The sequence below is a fragment of the Martes martes genome, assembly GCF_963455335.1.
Source record: "Martes martes genome assembly, chromosome: 14".
NCBI classification, from domain to species: Eukaryota; Metazoa; Chordata; class Mammalia; order Carnivora; family Mustelidae; genus Martes; species Martes martes.
The window spans coordinates 42330074-42347814 of NC_137902.1; the positions used below are offsets into that span (position 1 = coordinate 42330074).

Sequence of the window (17741 nt, forward strand, 5' to 3'; positions counted from 1 at the left end):
TCTCCATCATCCCCATCCCTCAGGGCAACCCTGTCTGTACATAATGTAGATCTGCCTCATTCTTTTTTAATAGATACATAGTATTTAGATATGTGGCTATATGATGATTTAGTTCTTTATTGATAGGTGTTTGTATTGTTTATGAAGGCAAAAACCAGGAAAGTTGTAGTGAGTTTCCTTGTTACTTATTTTATTTCATGCTTATTATTTATAGAGTTAATGGTTATAAATAAAACTTCTGGCTTCGAGGGTAGGTTCATTTCTTTGACGTGTAGATTTTTAATTTTAAAAGATACTACCGCACACCTGGGTGTCTCAGTTCGATTAAGCATCTGTCTTCACCTCAGGCCCTGATCTCAGGGTCGTGGAATTGAGCCCCGCATCAGGCTCCCTGCCCAGTGGGGAGCTGGCTTCTCCCTCTCCCTCTGCCTGCTGCTCCCCCTACTTGTGCGCATGCGCTAGCACTGTGTGTGTGTGTGTGTGTGTGTGTGTGTGTGTGTGTGTGTGTGTCTCTCTCTCTCTCTCTCTCTCTCTGTCAAATAAATAAATAAGATCTTAAAAAAATTAATGAAAGATATTACCAAATTATTCTTTGTAATGGTTATACTAAGATATGCTCCTACGGAAGTATAGTTTTATTTTTGTTGCTCTGATGTATTTTTGTTTTAAAGATTTTATTTATTTATTTGACACACAGAGATCACAAGTAGGCAGAGAGACAGGCAGAGGGAGGGGGAAGCAGGCTCCCCTCTGAGCAGGGAGCCCTATGCGGTGCTCGATCCCGGGACCCTGGAATCATGACCTGAGCTGAAGGCAGAGGCTTTAACCCACTGAGCCACCCAGGTGCTCCTGAAGATTTTATTTGTATAAGCAGACCACTTTATTGACTGGCCTGCTAATGAATATTTACATTTCATTGTTTTGCAGTGATGTTGCTATACATACGTCTATTACACTGAACCATGTGGGATTGCTGATATTCAATTATTTTATTTATTTGAAAGATTTATTTATTTTAGAGAGAAAGCCTGTGCACAGGAGCAGGTAGTTCTCTTAAATAGTGTTGTTTTATGGACAGATTTAATTTTGATAAAATTAAATTTTTCTTCCTTTATGGTTGATGCTTTTTGTATCTTGTTGAAGAAAACTTTCCTTGCCTGAGGTCATAAAGATATACTCTTGTATACTAAAAAAAAACTTTGCATTTTCTCCATATTTAGGTCTCTAATTCATCTGGATGTGTAGAGTTCCTTTTATTTATTTTTTAAAAGATTTTATTTAGAGAGAGAGAGAGAGAGCATGAGCAAGACAGAGGAAGAGGGACAAGTAGACTCCTCTCTGAGCAGGGACCCTGACACAGAGCTTGATCCCAGGACTCCAGGATCATGACCCAAGCAGAAGGCAGACGCGTAACCATCTGAGCCACCCAGGCACCCCTATAGGAGTTCTTTTTAAATTAAGGAAATTGACCCAATTTTTGGTAATAATAGGTACACTTATGTTTTTCAGATTTTATTGGTTCCTTTAACTTTAACATGCTGAAATTTTAGATTGTCTGTAAATTAATATGGATTATGAGCTTTGTATCTGAGAAAGAACTCCCCCATTCCAGGGTAATGTATTCTTTAAAATTTATTTTATTTTATAATATGTGTTTAGTTTCATTTTCTGTATTCAAGTCTTAATCTAGAATATATTTTAATATTTGAGGTTAAAAAAAAAGTCAACTTTATTTCCCCTGTATGTTTCAGTACCCTTTATTGAATAATTTGTCTTTCCATAGATTCAGACTTCCACAATCAACACACACTGATGTCCTGCATATGTTTTGCTCCTTCTGTTTGTCCTTTAAACCAATAAATATATATTTTAGTTTGAAAACTTGCTGAAACTATCCCTGAAAAATGTGTGCACATTTTCATACAGTTCACAAAGTATAAAGAACCTGTGAAACCCATTCATAAATCTCTGCTCAAACTTACCTTCCCAACTTCTTAAATACTTCAGAAAGTATATTCACAGAAGTCTTCAATCATCCCACCTATTTTTTTCCTTTATAAAACTATATATACAATTATTGTAAGTACTTGGATGTTGGTGTTTTTAAGAGAATTATCCATTTCCCTTCAGACTTAAGAATCCTTTAGGGAGTAATGGTCATTTAATTAATCTTTTATGTGAGGTTGCTTACTGTGTTTTAGATAAGCAGTATGAGTCTTAGAGAAAGAATATGGCTTGCCAAATTTTTACATATCTAGTTATTGGTTTAGCTGTGTGGTTTAACCCTATGCTTCTCGAATTCCATGTAGTTTTCTTCATTAAGATAAATTCCCTCCTTACCTAACGTATAAAAGATTGAGTATCTAGTGATACTAAAATCTAGTGATGTTGGGGCACCTGACTGGCTTGGTCAGAAGGGTGTATGACTCCTGATCTTGGGGTTGTAAGTTTGAGCCCCACATTGGGGGCTCGAAATGTGAATACATTTTAAAAATAAAATCCAGTGATGTTAAAAGGCATTTATTAAGTATCTGATAGCAGATGGTGCCGATTAAGTCTTGAATTGAGAACTTTCTGCACATCCAGTCTTGACCCTCTGGCTTGAGGAACAGTAGGCCTTAGAATGTGGTTTTAGATTCCTTGCATGAAGCAGGTAGACACAGGACACACAAGGGAGTATTGATGAACTTACACATTAGAGCCCACTAAGAAAAGTTTTGCTAAAAAATTATAAAAAATAAGAAATAGGTCCTGTGTTGTGGCAAAGTGGTAATACCTATGACAATTTGCGTTCATGTGATGCTGTATCCTATAAAATACCCTTAAATATATTGTCTTTCATCTGTTCAACTTGCACTTCAGAAAGATCTTACTAGTTCACTGTTTTGCTGAAGAAATGGCCTGAACTTCTTAAGGCCTCGTTTTAGCCAGAAAGTGGCACAGTTGGCACACATTCACTTAACTCCTAAACTTGGCTAGGAATACATTTCTGTTTATGTAGTTGATTTTTTTTCTTTTAAGATTTTATGTATTTATTTGACAGAGAGAGCCCAGCAAGGGGAGCAGGGAGAGGGAGGGAGAGAAGCAGGCTCACAGAGCATGGAGCCTGATGCGGGGCTTGATCCCCAGACCCTGAGACCATGACCTGAGCCGAAGGCAGAGGCTTAACCCACTGAGCCACCCAGGCGTACCAACTTTTATTTATTTTTGAAAAGGTTTTATATATTTATTTGAGAGAGAACAACATGAGCAGGGTGGGGGAAGGATAAGCAGACTGCCCTGAGCGCAGAGCTTGACACATGGCTTGATCCCAGGACCCTGAGGTCCTGACCTGAGCCAAAACCAAGAGTCTGGTGCTTAACCAACTGAGCCATCCAGGTGCCCCAATTTATAACTTTCAGTGAGAATATTTTCCATAGGAGTCTTTATTACTTTTTGTACTTAAAATAGATTACATGTAAGCTCACAACAAAGTTAGGCATGTGAAAGATAGCTTATTTATGGGAGTAAATACATGTTATAGTAACAACATGTATTCTCTCTGATTGTAGGAGAAATGGGAGTAATAAAAGTGAAACCTGAAGTAGGTTTTTTGGTTTTGTGTTTTTTTTTTTTTTTTTAAGATTTTATTTACTTGACAGAGCGAGAGATCACAAGCAGGGGGAGCATTAGAAGGAGAGGGAGTAACAGGCTCCCTGCCAGGGAGCCTGATGCAGAGCTCAATCCAGGACCCTGGGATCATAACCTGAGCTGAAGGCAGACGCTTAACCATCTGAGCCACCCAGGCACCCCTGAAGTAATTTTTAAAACAGGGATACTAACATTTATTGTTCATAGAAACTTTTTAAGTCAGAAAGATACTTATTACATAAAACAACTAGATGCAGCCTAAATAAATTTTGTGACATTAAGACAGTAGAATGCTCTGCAGTTATGAAAGTGATGTGTAGGGGTGTCTGGGTGGCTCAGTTGGTGAAGCAACTCTTAATTTCTGCTCAGGTTGTGATCTCGGGATTATGAAATTGAGCCCAGGCCTCCAGCTGGGTGTGGAGCCTCTTTTTAGGATTCTCTCCCTCTCCCTCTGTTCTACCTCTCTCCACCTCCCTCTTTAAAAAAAAAAAAAAAAAAAGTCATGTAATATAACATTTAATGACCTCTCACAGACCTTTGTGTAGCTAAATATATGAGTACTCCCATAAGCTATTCATTAGAAAATAATTCCTTCAGTAATGCTGTAATGTAGTCTAGGTCAGTGGCTTCCCTTTTTGAGAGAAATTGAAGCCCTCAGGGAAACTCCCAAAGTTAGGGGTCTTGCCTGGGCTCTAGAGAGCTAGTTTAGCCAGGGCAACACAAGTTTCCAGACTGCACTACCAGTGCTCTTTCCACTTGTTAGTAAAAGCAGTGGTGGTATATTTTCTGGTTTGTTTTTAATCTTGGCTTTGATTCTTTGTCTTTTAAAGTGTCAGCTGTCAGAATTAGCTTTTAATTTTTAGCTTTTCAGTATTTTAGGCTTAGCGATTGGTACTTCTGAGATAATGAAAACTGTAGTTCCTTCTGCTGGGAAATATCTAAGAATAAAACAGGTATTAGATGCCTTCTAAAGGTAGGTAAGTATAAATCTAACAAGTTAAATTATGTTTAAACCCGTCAAGTAGTATTAAAAATTGTGCGTTGAATTTATGTAATCATCCCTTTGCTTATACTTTATGGCTTATTAATTGAGATCTGTAATTGGCTTTTCTTAAATGTAAGTGCACTTTTTAAATACTTTTATTGTTTGGCATAAACGTTTTGCCAGTGTTTCTCTACCACTGAGTGCTGGGAGAATTAATCATAATACCAGTTTGAATCATATTTCCATCTCTCATGTAGAAAGGTTAACAAAAAATGTTTCTGATGATAAAAATTAAAGATAGCAAAAATGAATTCCCCAAGTACAAAATGAATAGAAGTTTAAGGTTTGCTGCTTACTAATATGCATAAATAAGCCACTGTAGTCACTTAGGCACCAGAGCTATTGTTAAAAAAGAAAAAAATCTTTGAAGTTATATGTATATGGCATTTAGGATTAGGAGAAAGAGTAGAAAGCAGAAATAGCAAAAGAAACCTGACCTTAAGACAGGTTTCTTGACAGAGCTGGCATGCCTTATGGGCATCCTTACCCCAGAGAAACACATTGCCAGAATGTTGTCATTTATTGTGTTATACTTTTTTTTTTAATGTTTTATTTATTTATTTGAGGGAGGGAGAGCATACAAGCAGAGGGAGAGAGAGAAGCAGACTCCCTGCTGAGCAGGGAGCCCAGGGGGGACTTTGATTCCAGGACCCTGGGATCATGATCTGAGCCAAAAGCAGATGCTTAACTGACTGAGCCACCCAGGTGGCCCCTGTGTTAACACTGTTTAGATATACTAAATAAATCTCAATTTAAGGATTTTTATTTGTAAAACCTATAATACTGCTGAGAAGATTTGGCTGAGTCATTTAATTCTGAATTGATCTGGTTGCTTAACACTGTTGAAATCTCTTGAATTAATTTTTTTAAAAGATTTTATTTATTTATTTGACTGAGAGAGAATCATAAGTAGGCAGAGAGACAGCGGCGGGGGGTGGGGGGGGGTGGGAAGCAGTCTCCCTGCCAAGCAGAAACCTGATGTGGGGCTCCAGGACTCTGCTATCATGACCTGAGCTGAAGGCAGAGGCTTTAACCCACTGAGCCACCCAGGTGCCCCTCTTGAATTAATTTTAACAAATTTAAGGGACTTGAATGACTAGGGAGAGGTCATTAAAAGACACGAGAGCTCTATGCTAAGCCTACATGGCTCAGTCAAGTTAAGTGTCCAACTCTTAATTTTGGCTCAGGTCACGATCCTCAGAGTTGTGAGATCGAGCCTATGCAGGCCTCCTTGCTGGGTGTCAGCCTGCTTAGGATTCTCTCCCTCTTCCTCACCTCCTTTCCCCCACCCAAAATAAAAAAGGTGGAAGGGGAAATGTCAGATATGTAAACATTCATCAGTTTCTTCATAATTTAACATTACTGTAGTTATTTTAAGATTAATTGATTCTGTATTCTTAATTAGCTAGATATTCCCGTTTGTTAACATTTACATTGATGTCACTTATCTTTTTATCCTTATTTTTAATTTTTACAGATAAAGTGGAGAATTTTAGTGAAGAATATGAAAAGAATAGTCACCATATTTACAAAAATGCTGAAGATAGTACAAAGAAACCCAGTGCAGAAACAACTGTAGCTTCTGGATACAAAACTGATGAAATCAAGGAAACAAATGATACTTGGAACTCCCAACTTGGAAAAAGATCAGAATCTCCATCAGAAATATATCCGATTAAGGGATCTGTAAGAACTGGTTTATATGAATGGGATAATGATTTTGAAGATATCAGATCAGAAGATTGTATTTTAAGTTTGGATAGTGATCCTCTTTTGGAGATGAAGGATGAGGATTTTAAAAACCGGTTGGAAAATCTAAATGAAGCCATTGAGGAAGACATCGTGCAAAGTGTTCTTAGGCCAAGCAACTGTAGGACGTACTGTAGGGCCAATAAAGCAAAATCCTCACAAGGAGCATCAAATTTTGATAAGCTAATGGACGGCACCAGTCAGGCCTTAGCCAAAGCAAACAGTGAATCAAATAAAGATGGCCTGAATCAGGCAAAGAAAGGCAGTGTAAGTTCTGGGACCAGTTTCAGAGGGACGGTTGGACGGACTAGAGATTACACTGTTTTACATCCATCTTGCTTGTCAGTGTGTAATGTTACCATACAGGATACTATGGAACGTAGCATGGATGAGTTCACTGCATCAACCCCTGCAGATTTGGGAGAAGCTGGCCGTCTAAGAAAAAAGGCAGATATTGCAACTTCTAAGACCACTACTAGATTTCGACCTAGTAATACTAAATCTAAAAAGGATGTTAAACTTGAATTTTTTGGTTTTGAAGATCATGATGAGACAGGAGGTGATGAAGGAGGCTCTGGGAGTTCTAATTACAAAATTAAGTATTTTGGGTTTGATGATCTTAGTGAAAGTGAAGATGATGATGAAGAGGACTGTCAAGTGGAAAGAAAGACAAGCAAAAAAAGAACTAAAACAGCTCCATCCCCCTCCTTGCAGCCTCCTCCTGAAAGCAATGATAATTCCCAGGACAGTCAGTCTAGTGCTAATAATACAGGTAAGACTTTTAAGAAAAATTATAAATAAATGCTTTTCAGGTTTAAATCAGCAGCTACTTAGCTTCTGCCTAGAGACTTAATTTTAACTTGTTATGTTCAAATTTTTTTTTTAAGATTTTATTTATTTATTTGACAGACAGAAATCACAAGTAGGCAGAGAGGCAGGCAGAGAAAGAGGAAGGGAAGCAGGCTCCCTGCTGAGCAGAGAGCCTGACGTGGGGCTCTATCCCAAGACCCTGGGATCATGACCCCAGCCGAAGGCAGAGGCTTTAACCCACTGAGCCACCCAGGCGCCCCTGTTATGTTCAATTTTAATAGAAGTACTATGTAGGACCACAGATTACCTGAGGTACAGGTACAGCATTTTATCCAGAGGCACAACATTTTAAATGTTAATAAAGTTCCACATTGTAAGGATTGATTTATAGATTAGAGTCTTTTTGTTTGTGTTTTAATTCTGCTGTTAGCGCTTGAGAATTTTTAAGAGTGTGTGTATAGGGGTTCTAGACATCTTAATGTTTCAGCTTTGAAAATCCAAATGCAGTAGAGACTTAGGGTAGATTTTGGACATTTAGAACTACACTGATAATAGATGGTTTGTAGTGAGGGAAAAATTAGAAAATTAAAATTGATGAAAAGCCTTTGTAGTTGTCTCAAAACTAATCAACTAACAAATGTTTAAAACATTCTCAAGAAATCATAAGTCTTAATTTAAAAAATCATCCTCTTGAGTTGATTTAATAAAATTGAAAAGTGCTGGTTAAGTATTTATTCAATCTTAACAGTGACATTTAATTTGTCTCTTAGGTTGTAGGGCCAGTAATGACTAGAGGCTCTCAAGGAGTTGATAGTCTACTGTGAGAGACAAAAGAAGTACGATAGCTTTGCTATTAAGTCATTACCAGACAAGGGCTTTGTGAAGTGGATTGATTGAGTGAGGAAGAGTAAGTGAAAGCCTCTGGGATACAGGGGCTATATTTATATATATTTAACCAAATACATAGTTTTTCTGTATTAGTTTACTTAATAAAGCTTTTGTCCTGTTAAGTTATACAAGAAATGTCATTATGGTGAGTTAGAATTCTGATAGTATTCTTACATATAGATTCACTTGTACATTATAAGTCATACTTGAGACTACCTACCCTTTTCTTGTATTTGGCTTAAAATTAGTTTTGTTAGATTAGAGTCAGTCTTTAAAACTAGAATTATATAGGAATAGTCCCTGAGGCTCACTTCTTACTTCCCATTGCAAAAGTAAATAAGGGTATTGTCAGAATTCATCTAGTGCTGTCTTGAATTTCTTTTGGAGAACGGAAGTTGCAGCAGCCTTGCTAGTCACATGTGATCTGACTGGGCAGACAGCTTTACAGTTGCTTTCTCAGGAGGATGATAAGAAATGATGTACGAAACCTGAGCTGTCTCCTGCAGTTTACTTAGTTCTTACTGCTAACCTTGATAGCAAGTTATCTTTATCAGCAATTGAAAATCTGTGGCAGAAATTTACATTTTGAGGTTATACAACTTTCTAAGCATTGAAATGTGAAATCATTAGGCGCCCCTTTCATAAACTTCATGTTGCTACCAAATAAAATTTAAAAATTAGAGACCATTTGATTGATATACCCAAAGTTGGAATTTGGGTGTTAATATGATGTATGAAATAGCAAACTTTTTTTTTTTTTTTTAAAGATTTATTTATTTATTTGTCAGAGAGAGAGAGGAGCGAGAGTGAGCACAAGCAGACAGAGTGGCAGGCAGAGGGAGAAGCAGGCTCCCTGCTGAGCAAGGAGCCCGATGTGGGACTCGATCCCAGGACGCTGGGATCATGACCTGAGCCGAAGGCAGCTGCTTAACCAACCGAGCCACCCAGGCGTCCCCTTTTTTTTTTTTTTAAAGATTTTATTTACTTATTTGACAGACAGAGATCACAAGTAGGCAGAGAGGCAGGCAGAGAGAGGGAGGAAGGGAAGCAGGCTCCATGCCTAGCAGGGAGCCCGACGCGGGGCTCAATCCCAGGACGCTGGGATCATGACCTGAGCCGAAGGCAGAGGCTTCAACCCACTGAGCCACCCAGGTGCCCCTGAAATAGCAAACATTTTTAAGGGTTGGGCTAGGAAAAAGCCCTCCTGTTTTTCTTCTTTTGTTTAGGCTGGAATAAGTATAACCATTTAGGAATTAATCTAATTCTTTGGTTATTTTTTTCTTTTTGAAGACCCACAAATCATTGAGCTACATTGTACTGGGGTCATTTTCCATCTGTTGCCAAGGATAGCTATCTTTTTTTTTTTTTTTTTTTTAAATGTGGTTTTTGTAGATGTAAGCAGACATTCTTTGAAGGCCAGCATGATTCAGTATACTTAAGTTCTAGAAAAATGTTAAAGATGAATACCACCTGATACTGTGTGTGTGTGTATTTAAACTAGACCATTTTAATGTCAAAGTGTCCATAGATATCCAACAGTTATTTTACTAAAGAATTGAGTTTGCCATTTACACAAAATAAAACTGAAGCATGTACATGGTAACTAGGTTTCTGATTTTCTCCTTGAGTAGGGAACAAGCAGGAGGGTGAGAATGGCAAAATGAAACTTTATACTGTTAGGGGTATTTTGTCAACTGAGTGGTGCTTTTATTCCTTTTATTTTTTCCCCCTCATAATATGCCACTCCCCCAAATGTTCATAGGTTGTTTGGTAGATAATTGGAAGTATTAGAAAGCTAGCTAGTTTTGATTGCCTTTTCAGAAAACTTGGATTTTACAGAGGACTTGCCTGGAGTGCCTGAAAGTGTGAAGAAGCCCCCAAATAAACAAGGAGATAAATCAAAGGAAAACACCAGAAAGATTTTTAGTGGTCCCAAACGGGTAAGTAAAGCATTATCTGTGATTTGTATTTCTTATTTATTATTGGGGGGAGGGGTACAACTATTACTTTTTTTATTTGAAAATTACTAACAAATTTTGTCTTTTTTAAATTTGAAAATTACTAGTAAATTTATCTATTTATCTTCCAAGGGATATGTCAATTTTTTATATGTAACCATTTTTTGAAGTGTACAAAAATATACCTAACATAGTTTTTATTATATGTACAGTTCAGTAATATTAAATACATTCAGTGTTTTGTAACCATCCCATTATCTTATACAAAACATATCATCTCCAGCAAAAACACTGTACCCAGGGGCGCCTGGGTGGCTCAGTGGGTTAAAGCCTCTGCCTTCGGCTCAGGTCATGATCTCAGGGTCCTGGGATCGAGCCCCACATCGGGCTCTCTGCTCAGCAGGGAGCCTGCTTCCTACTCTCTCTCTCTGCCTGCCTCTCTGCCTACTTGTGATTTCTCTCTGTCGAATAAATAAATAAAATCTTTGAGAAGAAAAAAAAAAAAAACAAAAAACACTGTACCCATTAAAAAATAACTGCCCCTTTGTCCTCCCAGCTCCAACTCCTGGTAAACACTCTTTTACTATTTGTTTCTATGAATTTGCCTATTCTGGTTACCTCATATAAGTGGAATCATAAAATACTTAACCTTTTTGTGTCTGGCTTATTTCATTAAGCATAATGTTGTCGGGGTCCATCTGTATTATAACATACCAAATTTCATTCCTTTTTTATGGCCAAAAACATTACATTGTGTGTATATACGGTATGTGCTATAGTTCAAGGGCATTTTATTGGTGAGAAGATCAGACTGCCATCCATTGGTAACTCCTCTATTAGGTGATAAGGTGATACAAATATATTGAAAGTTACTGTTTGTGTTAGTTTAAGCCATAAACTGGCTGACTTAAAGCGTATTTATTCTGTCACGGTTCTACATGCCAAAAATCCAAAATCAAGATGTTGGGAAGGCTGTGCTTTCTCAAAGTCTCTGGGGGAAATCCTTCCTTGCTTCTTTCAGCTTCTGGTGGCTCCAGGTCTTCCTTGGCTTGTGCTGGTAACTTGCAGTATCTACCTCTGTCACATGGCCTTCTCCCTCTTTCCCTGTGTCTTCTTTTAGAAGGACACTTTGTATATATCACATTTTGTTTATTCATCATTAGGGTTGTTTTCACCTTTTGGCTGTTTGAGCCCCTGTTTGTAGTACTTTCGGATATATATCTTAAGAGTAGAATTTCTTGAGACATAGGATAGGTCTGTGTTTAACTGTCAAACTCTTCCACCTTAACTGAACCATTTTACATTTCCACCAGCAGTGCATGAGGGTTCCATTTTCTCCATGTCCTCACCAACACTTATTTTCTGCGGTTTGTTTTATTTTGCTTTTTGTTTTTGTTCTGTGTTAAAGATTTATCTGTTTACTTGGGAGAGAGAGAGTAAGCACACACGTGCGTATGCTGGTAGGAGCTGAGTGAGACAAGCAGACTCCCCACTGAGTGGGGAGCCTGATGCAGGGCTCCATCCCAGGACACTGAGATCATGACCTGAGCCAAAACTGAGAGACCCTTAAATGACTGAGTCACCCAGGTGCCCTGTTTTTGCTTTTAGTAGGCCCCATGCTCTTCGTGGAGCCTAATGTAGGGCTTGAACTCATGACTCTGACTGAGATCAAGACCTCCGCTGACATTAAGCTGACCTTAACCAACTGAGCCACACAGGCACCCCTATGGGTTTTTAAAAAAAAATAACTATTCTAATGGGTATGAAATGGTATTTCATTGTGGTTTGATTTCCCTAACTAGTGATGTTGAGCATCTTTTTGTGTACTTACTGGTCATTTGTATATCTTTTTAGAGAAATATTTATTCAAGTCCTTTGTGCATGTTTGAGTCGAGTTGTCTTTTTGTTGAATTACAGGAGTTTTTTACATAGTCTAAATATTAATCTATTAGATAAATAATATGCACATAGATCCCTTATTCTGTGACTTATCTCTTCATTCTCTTGATAGTGTGCTTTGATCACAGTTTTTAATTTCAGTGAAGTCCTAATTTGTTTTTTCTTTCATTGCCAGAAAATCACTGCCAAGTCAGGTGTCATATGGCTTTTCCCTTATGTTTTCTCCTAAGGATTTTATAGTTTTAGGTCTTATAAGTCTTCGATCCATTTTTTTTTTTTAAAGATTTTTATTTATTCATTTGTCAGAGAGAGTGAGCACAGGCAGACAGAGAGGCAGGCAGAGGCAGAGGGAGAAGCAGGCTCCCCGCTGAGCAAGGAGCCCGATGTGGGACTCGATCCCAAGACCCTGGGATCATGACCTGAGCCGAAGGCAGCTGCTTAACCAACTGAGCCACCCAGGCGTCCCGAGTCTTCGATCCATTTTGAGTTAATTTTTGTAAATGGTGTAAGTTAAAGGTCCAGCTTCATTCTAGTGTATTATGTAAGTCATTTTAATATGGTCCAGTGTGGGTATTTAGAATAATTTGCTTGATTTTACCTGTTCATTAAAAAAATTCCTTTTTGGGCACTTGGGTGGCTCAGTCGGTTAAGCTGCTGCCTTAGGCTCGGGTTGTGCTGGGATGGAGCCCCACGTTGGGCTCCTTACTCAGCAGGCAACCTGCTTCTCCCTCTGCCTGCAGCTCCCTCTGCTTGTGCTTGCTGTCCCTGCCCTGCCCCCCCCCCCGCCAAATAAGTGAAATCTTTTTAAAAATTAATTATATAACATGTTATGTGTTAATTAGTTTTGTTATTAAAAGGTAGTTGTGGGACGCCTGGGTAGCTCAGTTTCAGGTGTCTGCTTTCAGCTCAGGTCATGATCTCAGGGTCCTGGGATCTGGCTCTGAGTTGGGCTCCCTGCTCAGTGGGGAGCCCTGTTTCTCCCTCTGCCTGCTTGGCCTGCTGCTCCCCCTACTTCTGCTCTCTCTCTCATAAATAAATATTTAAAAAAATAAATAAAAGGTAGTTACAGGTTGTTAACGTCTTCTGCAGATTGAACTGCCTTTTTTTTTTTTAAAGATTTTATTTATTTGACAGACAGAGATCACAAGTAGGCAGAGAGGCAGGCAGAGAGAGAGAGAGAGAGAGAGAGGAGGAAGCAGGCTCCCCGCTGGGCGGAGAGCCCAACGCGGGGCTCGATCCCAGGACCCTGGGATCATGACCTGAGCTGAAGGCAGAGGCTTTAACCCACTGAGCCACCCAGGAGCCCCTCGAACTGCTTTTAAACAGATGAAGAAGCAGCTTGTTTAGGAATGAATAAGGCCAAGTCTTATAGTCTCATTTTATTTTTATTCTTTTATCTAATTGGGATTCATTTCAAAGTAATTGTGGTATACTTTTGTACCCCCATGTGTCTAACCCTCATCAAAAAAAAAGTGTTTAATGCTAATTTCAAAAAACTTAAGTTGCTCTGGGGCCAGGGGCCAGGGCAGTGTGGAATATAATCTGTATGGACTATATAGACTGTAGTCTTTTTTTTTTTTTCTTTAATTAAAGATTTTACTTATTTATTTGACAGAGATCACAAGTAGGCAGAGAGAGAGAGAGAGAGAGGAGAAAGCAGGCTCCCCACGGAGCAGAGAGCATCATGTGGGGCTCCATCCCAGGACCCTGGGATCGTGACCTGAGCCGAAGGCAGAGACTTAAACCCACTGAGCCACCCAGGCGCCCCTAGACTGTAGTCTTTAATGCTTAGGTGAGGGGTTTTGTTTGTATGAAATTGTGTATGGCATATGTTGATTTTCGAGCAATCGTTACCGATTTCTTTGGTCTCAGGATCACTTCATAATGTTTAAAAATTTTACTGAGAATCCCAAATAACTTATTTATTTATTTATTTATTTTTAAGATTTTATTTATTTGACAGAGGGAGAGTGCACAAGCAGGGGGAGTGGAAGAGGGAGAAGTAGGCTCCCCGCTGAGCAAGGAGCCCGATGCACGACACTATCCCAGGACCCTGGGATCATCATAACCTGAGCTGAAGGCAGACGTTTAACTGACTGAGCCACCTAGGCACCCCACAAAGAAGTTTTTTTAAAAAAAGTATTTTATTTATTTATTTAACAGAGATCACAAGTAGGCAGAGAGGCAGAGAGAGAGGAGGAAGCAGGCTTCCCGCCGAGCAGAGAGCCCGATGTGGGGCTCGATCCCAGGACCCTGAGATCATGACCTGAGCCGAAGGCAGAGGCTTTAACCCACTGAGCCACCCAGGCGCCCCAAGAACTTTTTTTAAAGAACTTTTGATTATATGTGCGGATCTGTCAATATTTATCAAATTAGAAGTGAAAACACATTTTGAAAATATACATTAATTCACCTAAAGCAATAACCCATTACATGTTAATGTGATATTTTATGAAAATTACTTTCTCAAAAAAAGTAGTAAGAATAACATTGTTCTGCATAGTCTGCAGATCTTTTTAAAGTTTGGCTTAATGAAAGACCGTTGGATTCTCATTGTTCCTGCATTCAGTAAATTTTGTATGCTGTTTTGGTTGAAATGTATGAAGAAAATCCAGCCTCATGCAGATGACGTAGATATATTTTAAAAAGCCTTTTCAGGTAATTTTGAATGTTCTTCTTTGGTACTACACCAAAACTCAACAAATGGGCACTTCTTAAAGATTAGTTGCAGTTGGAATATAAAACCATGCCAACGGACCATACTCTTTTTTTTTTTTTTTTAAATAAATATATATAACTAAACCATCTTTTTTTTAAATATAGCTAAACCATCTTTTTTTTTTTTTTTTTAAGATTTTATTTATTTGACAGACAGAGATCACAAGTAGCGAGAGAGGCAGGCATAGAGAGAGGGTGAAGCAGGCTCCCTGCCGAGCAGAGAGCCCCATGTGGGGCTCCATCCCAGGACCCTGGGATCATGACCTGAGCCGAAGGCAGAGGCTTTAACCCACTGAGCCACCCAGGTGCCCCTCGAGGGCTTTTTCTTATATGAAACTGGTAGTTTGGGTGCCTGGGTGGCGCAGTGGGTTAAAGCCTCTGCCTTCGGCTCAGGTCATGATCCCGGGGTCCTGGGATCGAGCCCCACTTTGGGCGCTCTGCTCTGTGGGGAGCCTGCTTCCCCTTCTCTCTCTGCCTGCCTCTCTGCCTGCTTGTGATCTCTTGTCGGTCAAATAAATAAATAAAATCTTAAAAAAAAAACAAAACTGGTAGTTTATTTTTTAAACTGTGAAGTGTATGGCAGTAAAGAATATGACTACTTACACAGTTTGGACCTCCCTATCTTGATTCATGCTAAGTGACCAACAGCTTTACCCATTTTTTAAATAATTTAAAAAAATACTTTAAAAAGAATATTTTTTTTATTTATTAGAGAGTGAGAGACAGCATGAGAAAGGAGAGGGTCGGGGGGAGAAGCGACTCCCTCCCTGCTGGGCGGGGAGCCCGATGAGGGACTTGATCCTGCGACTCCAGGATTGTGACCTAAGCTGAAGGCAGTTGCTTAACCAACTGAGCCACTCAGGTGCCCCTAAAAAGAAGCTTTTTAAAAATTATTAACATATATTGTATTATGTATTTCAGGGGTACAGATCTGTGATTCATCAGTCTTACACAATATACAGTGCTCACCACAACACATACGTTCCCCAGTGTCCATCACCCAGCCACCCTATCTATCCCTCCCACCTCCCTCCACCCCAGCAACCCTCTGTTTGTTTCCTGAGATTAGTAGTCTCTTATGGTTTGTCTCCCTCTCTGGTTTCATCTTGTTTCATTTTTTCCTCTCTCCCTCTATGATCCTCTGCATTGTTTCTCAAATTCCACATATCAGTGAGGTCATATGATAATTGTCTTTCTCTGATTAACTTATTTTGCTTCACGTAATACCCTCTAGTTCCATCCACGTGGTTGCAAATGGCAAGGTTTCCCTTTTTTGGTGGCTGCAAAATACTCCATTGTATATATGTACCACATCTTTATCCATTCATCTGTCAGTGGACATCTGGGCTCTTTTAGTAGTTTGGCTATTGTGGACATTGTTGCTATAAACACTGGGGTGCAGGTATCTCTTCGGATTACTACATTTATATCTGTTGAGCTTTATCCATCATTGATTGCTTTTGCATCATCTGTACGAAAGACAGCACAGTGAAAAAGGCAAATAACATATTATTATTGTGAAATAGTTGAAAGAGTTTCATGGGTCCCCAGCATACAGTTTGAGAACTGCTGATTTATAACATTTTGCTTTGTTTTCTTCCCTCTCAACTTTTTATTATGAAAAGGCAAAATATATAGAAAATGTAAAAGATCAGTTTGATGAATACCCATATCCCTCTTCCTAGATTGATTCCAAGTTAATATTTTGATGTAATGGCATATATGTGATCTCCTTCTCCTACCACATATATAATTTTTTTCTTATTTGATAGTTGGTCAGTTGTAGAGTTATGGATAACATACATTTCTTTCTTTTTTTTTTAATTAAGATTTTTTTTAAAGATTTATTTATTTATTTGTTTGTCTGTCAGAGAGAGCGAGCATGTGAGCACAGGCAGGCAGAGTGGCAGACAGAGGCAGAGGGAGAAGCAGGCTCCCCGCCGAGCAAGGAGCCCGATGTGGGACTCGACCCCGGGACGCTGGGATCATGACCTGAGCCGAACGAAGGCAGCCGCTCAACCAATTGAGCCACCCAGGCGTCCCAAGATTTTGTTTTTAAGCAGTCTCTACACCCACTGTGGGGCTTAAACTCATGACCTCGAGATCGAGTCCCATGCTCCATCTCCTGAGCTAGCCAGGTGCCCCAAGATAACATACGTTTGTTAAGCATGCATACCTAGCTGTGGTTATATGATTATAGTTATTAAAAACGTTAGCAGTTCTTTGATATTATTTGATGTCTAGTCCATATTCTGTTTACCCCAGCTATCTCTGAATTGTCTTTTAGTGTTTTTATTTTTCTTCCAAACCATAATCATTTAGTTGTTATACCTCGAGTCTTGAACAGTCCCCTTGTCTTTTGAAAATTCTTGTGGCACTGATTTTATTTTAAAGAGCTCATGAGGGGCACCTGGGTGGCTCAGTTGTTAAGCGTCTGCCTTCGGCTCAGGTGATGATCCCAGGGTCCTGGCATCGAGCCCCATAAGGGGCTCTCTGCTTGGCGGGAAGCCTCCTTCTCCCTCTCCCACTCTCCCTGTTTGTGTTCCCTCTCTTGCTGTGTCTTTGTCAAGTAAATAAATCTTTAAAAAAAATAAAGAGCTCATGATACTAGTTTTGTAGAATTTTCCACATTCACAGTTTATCTGATTTTTTTCCTGATGACATCCTTTAGGTAATTATTGAAGTAGTATAGCGGTGGGCGCCTGGGTGGTTCAGTTGACTGTCTGCCTTTGGCTCAGGTCGTGATCCCAGTGTCCTGGTATCAAGCCCTGCTTCAGGCTCCCTCCCTCTCTCTCCCCCTGCTTGTGCTTGTGAGCTCTCTCTCTTCGTCAAATAAATAAATAAAATCTTAAAAAGAAAATAAAGTAATATAGTGGCATAGAACACTGGAAATTAGGTCTATAAGCTTGATTAGGTTCAGGTTAAACATACTTTGGCAAGAATAAGTCAAAGTGATAATTGTATGTTGCTTTACATTAGAAGCTATGTAACACCTGGTATTCTCTTAGTATTGTTTGACTACCAAATGAATGTTGTGATCACCA

At 39.2% G+C, this 17741-nt stretch overlaps 1 protein-coding gene across 2 annotated transcripts in view; it reads left to right on the forward strand.

Annotated features, from left to right (window-relative positions):
• The window catches only part of WAPL (WAPL cohesin release factor), an 84115-nt gene that overhangs the window by 18990 nt on the left and 47384 nt on the right, over positions 1 to 17741 (forward strand). The window contains exons 3-4 of one of the 2 annotated variants that reach the window (XM_080823586.1): positions 6153 to 7196; positions 9944 to 10062. In XM_080823586.1, the coding sequence (XP_080679712.1) occupies positions 6153 to 7196; positions 9944 to 10062 (1163 nt within the window). The remainder of the gene's footprint in view (positions 1 to 6152; positions 7197 to 9943; positions 10063 to 17741) is intronic. The other variant, XM_080823587.1, reaches the window with a different exon arrangement.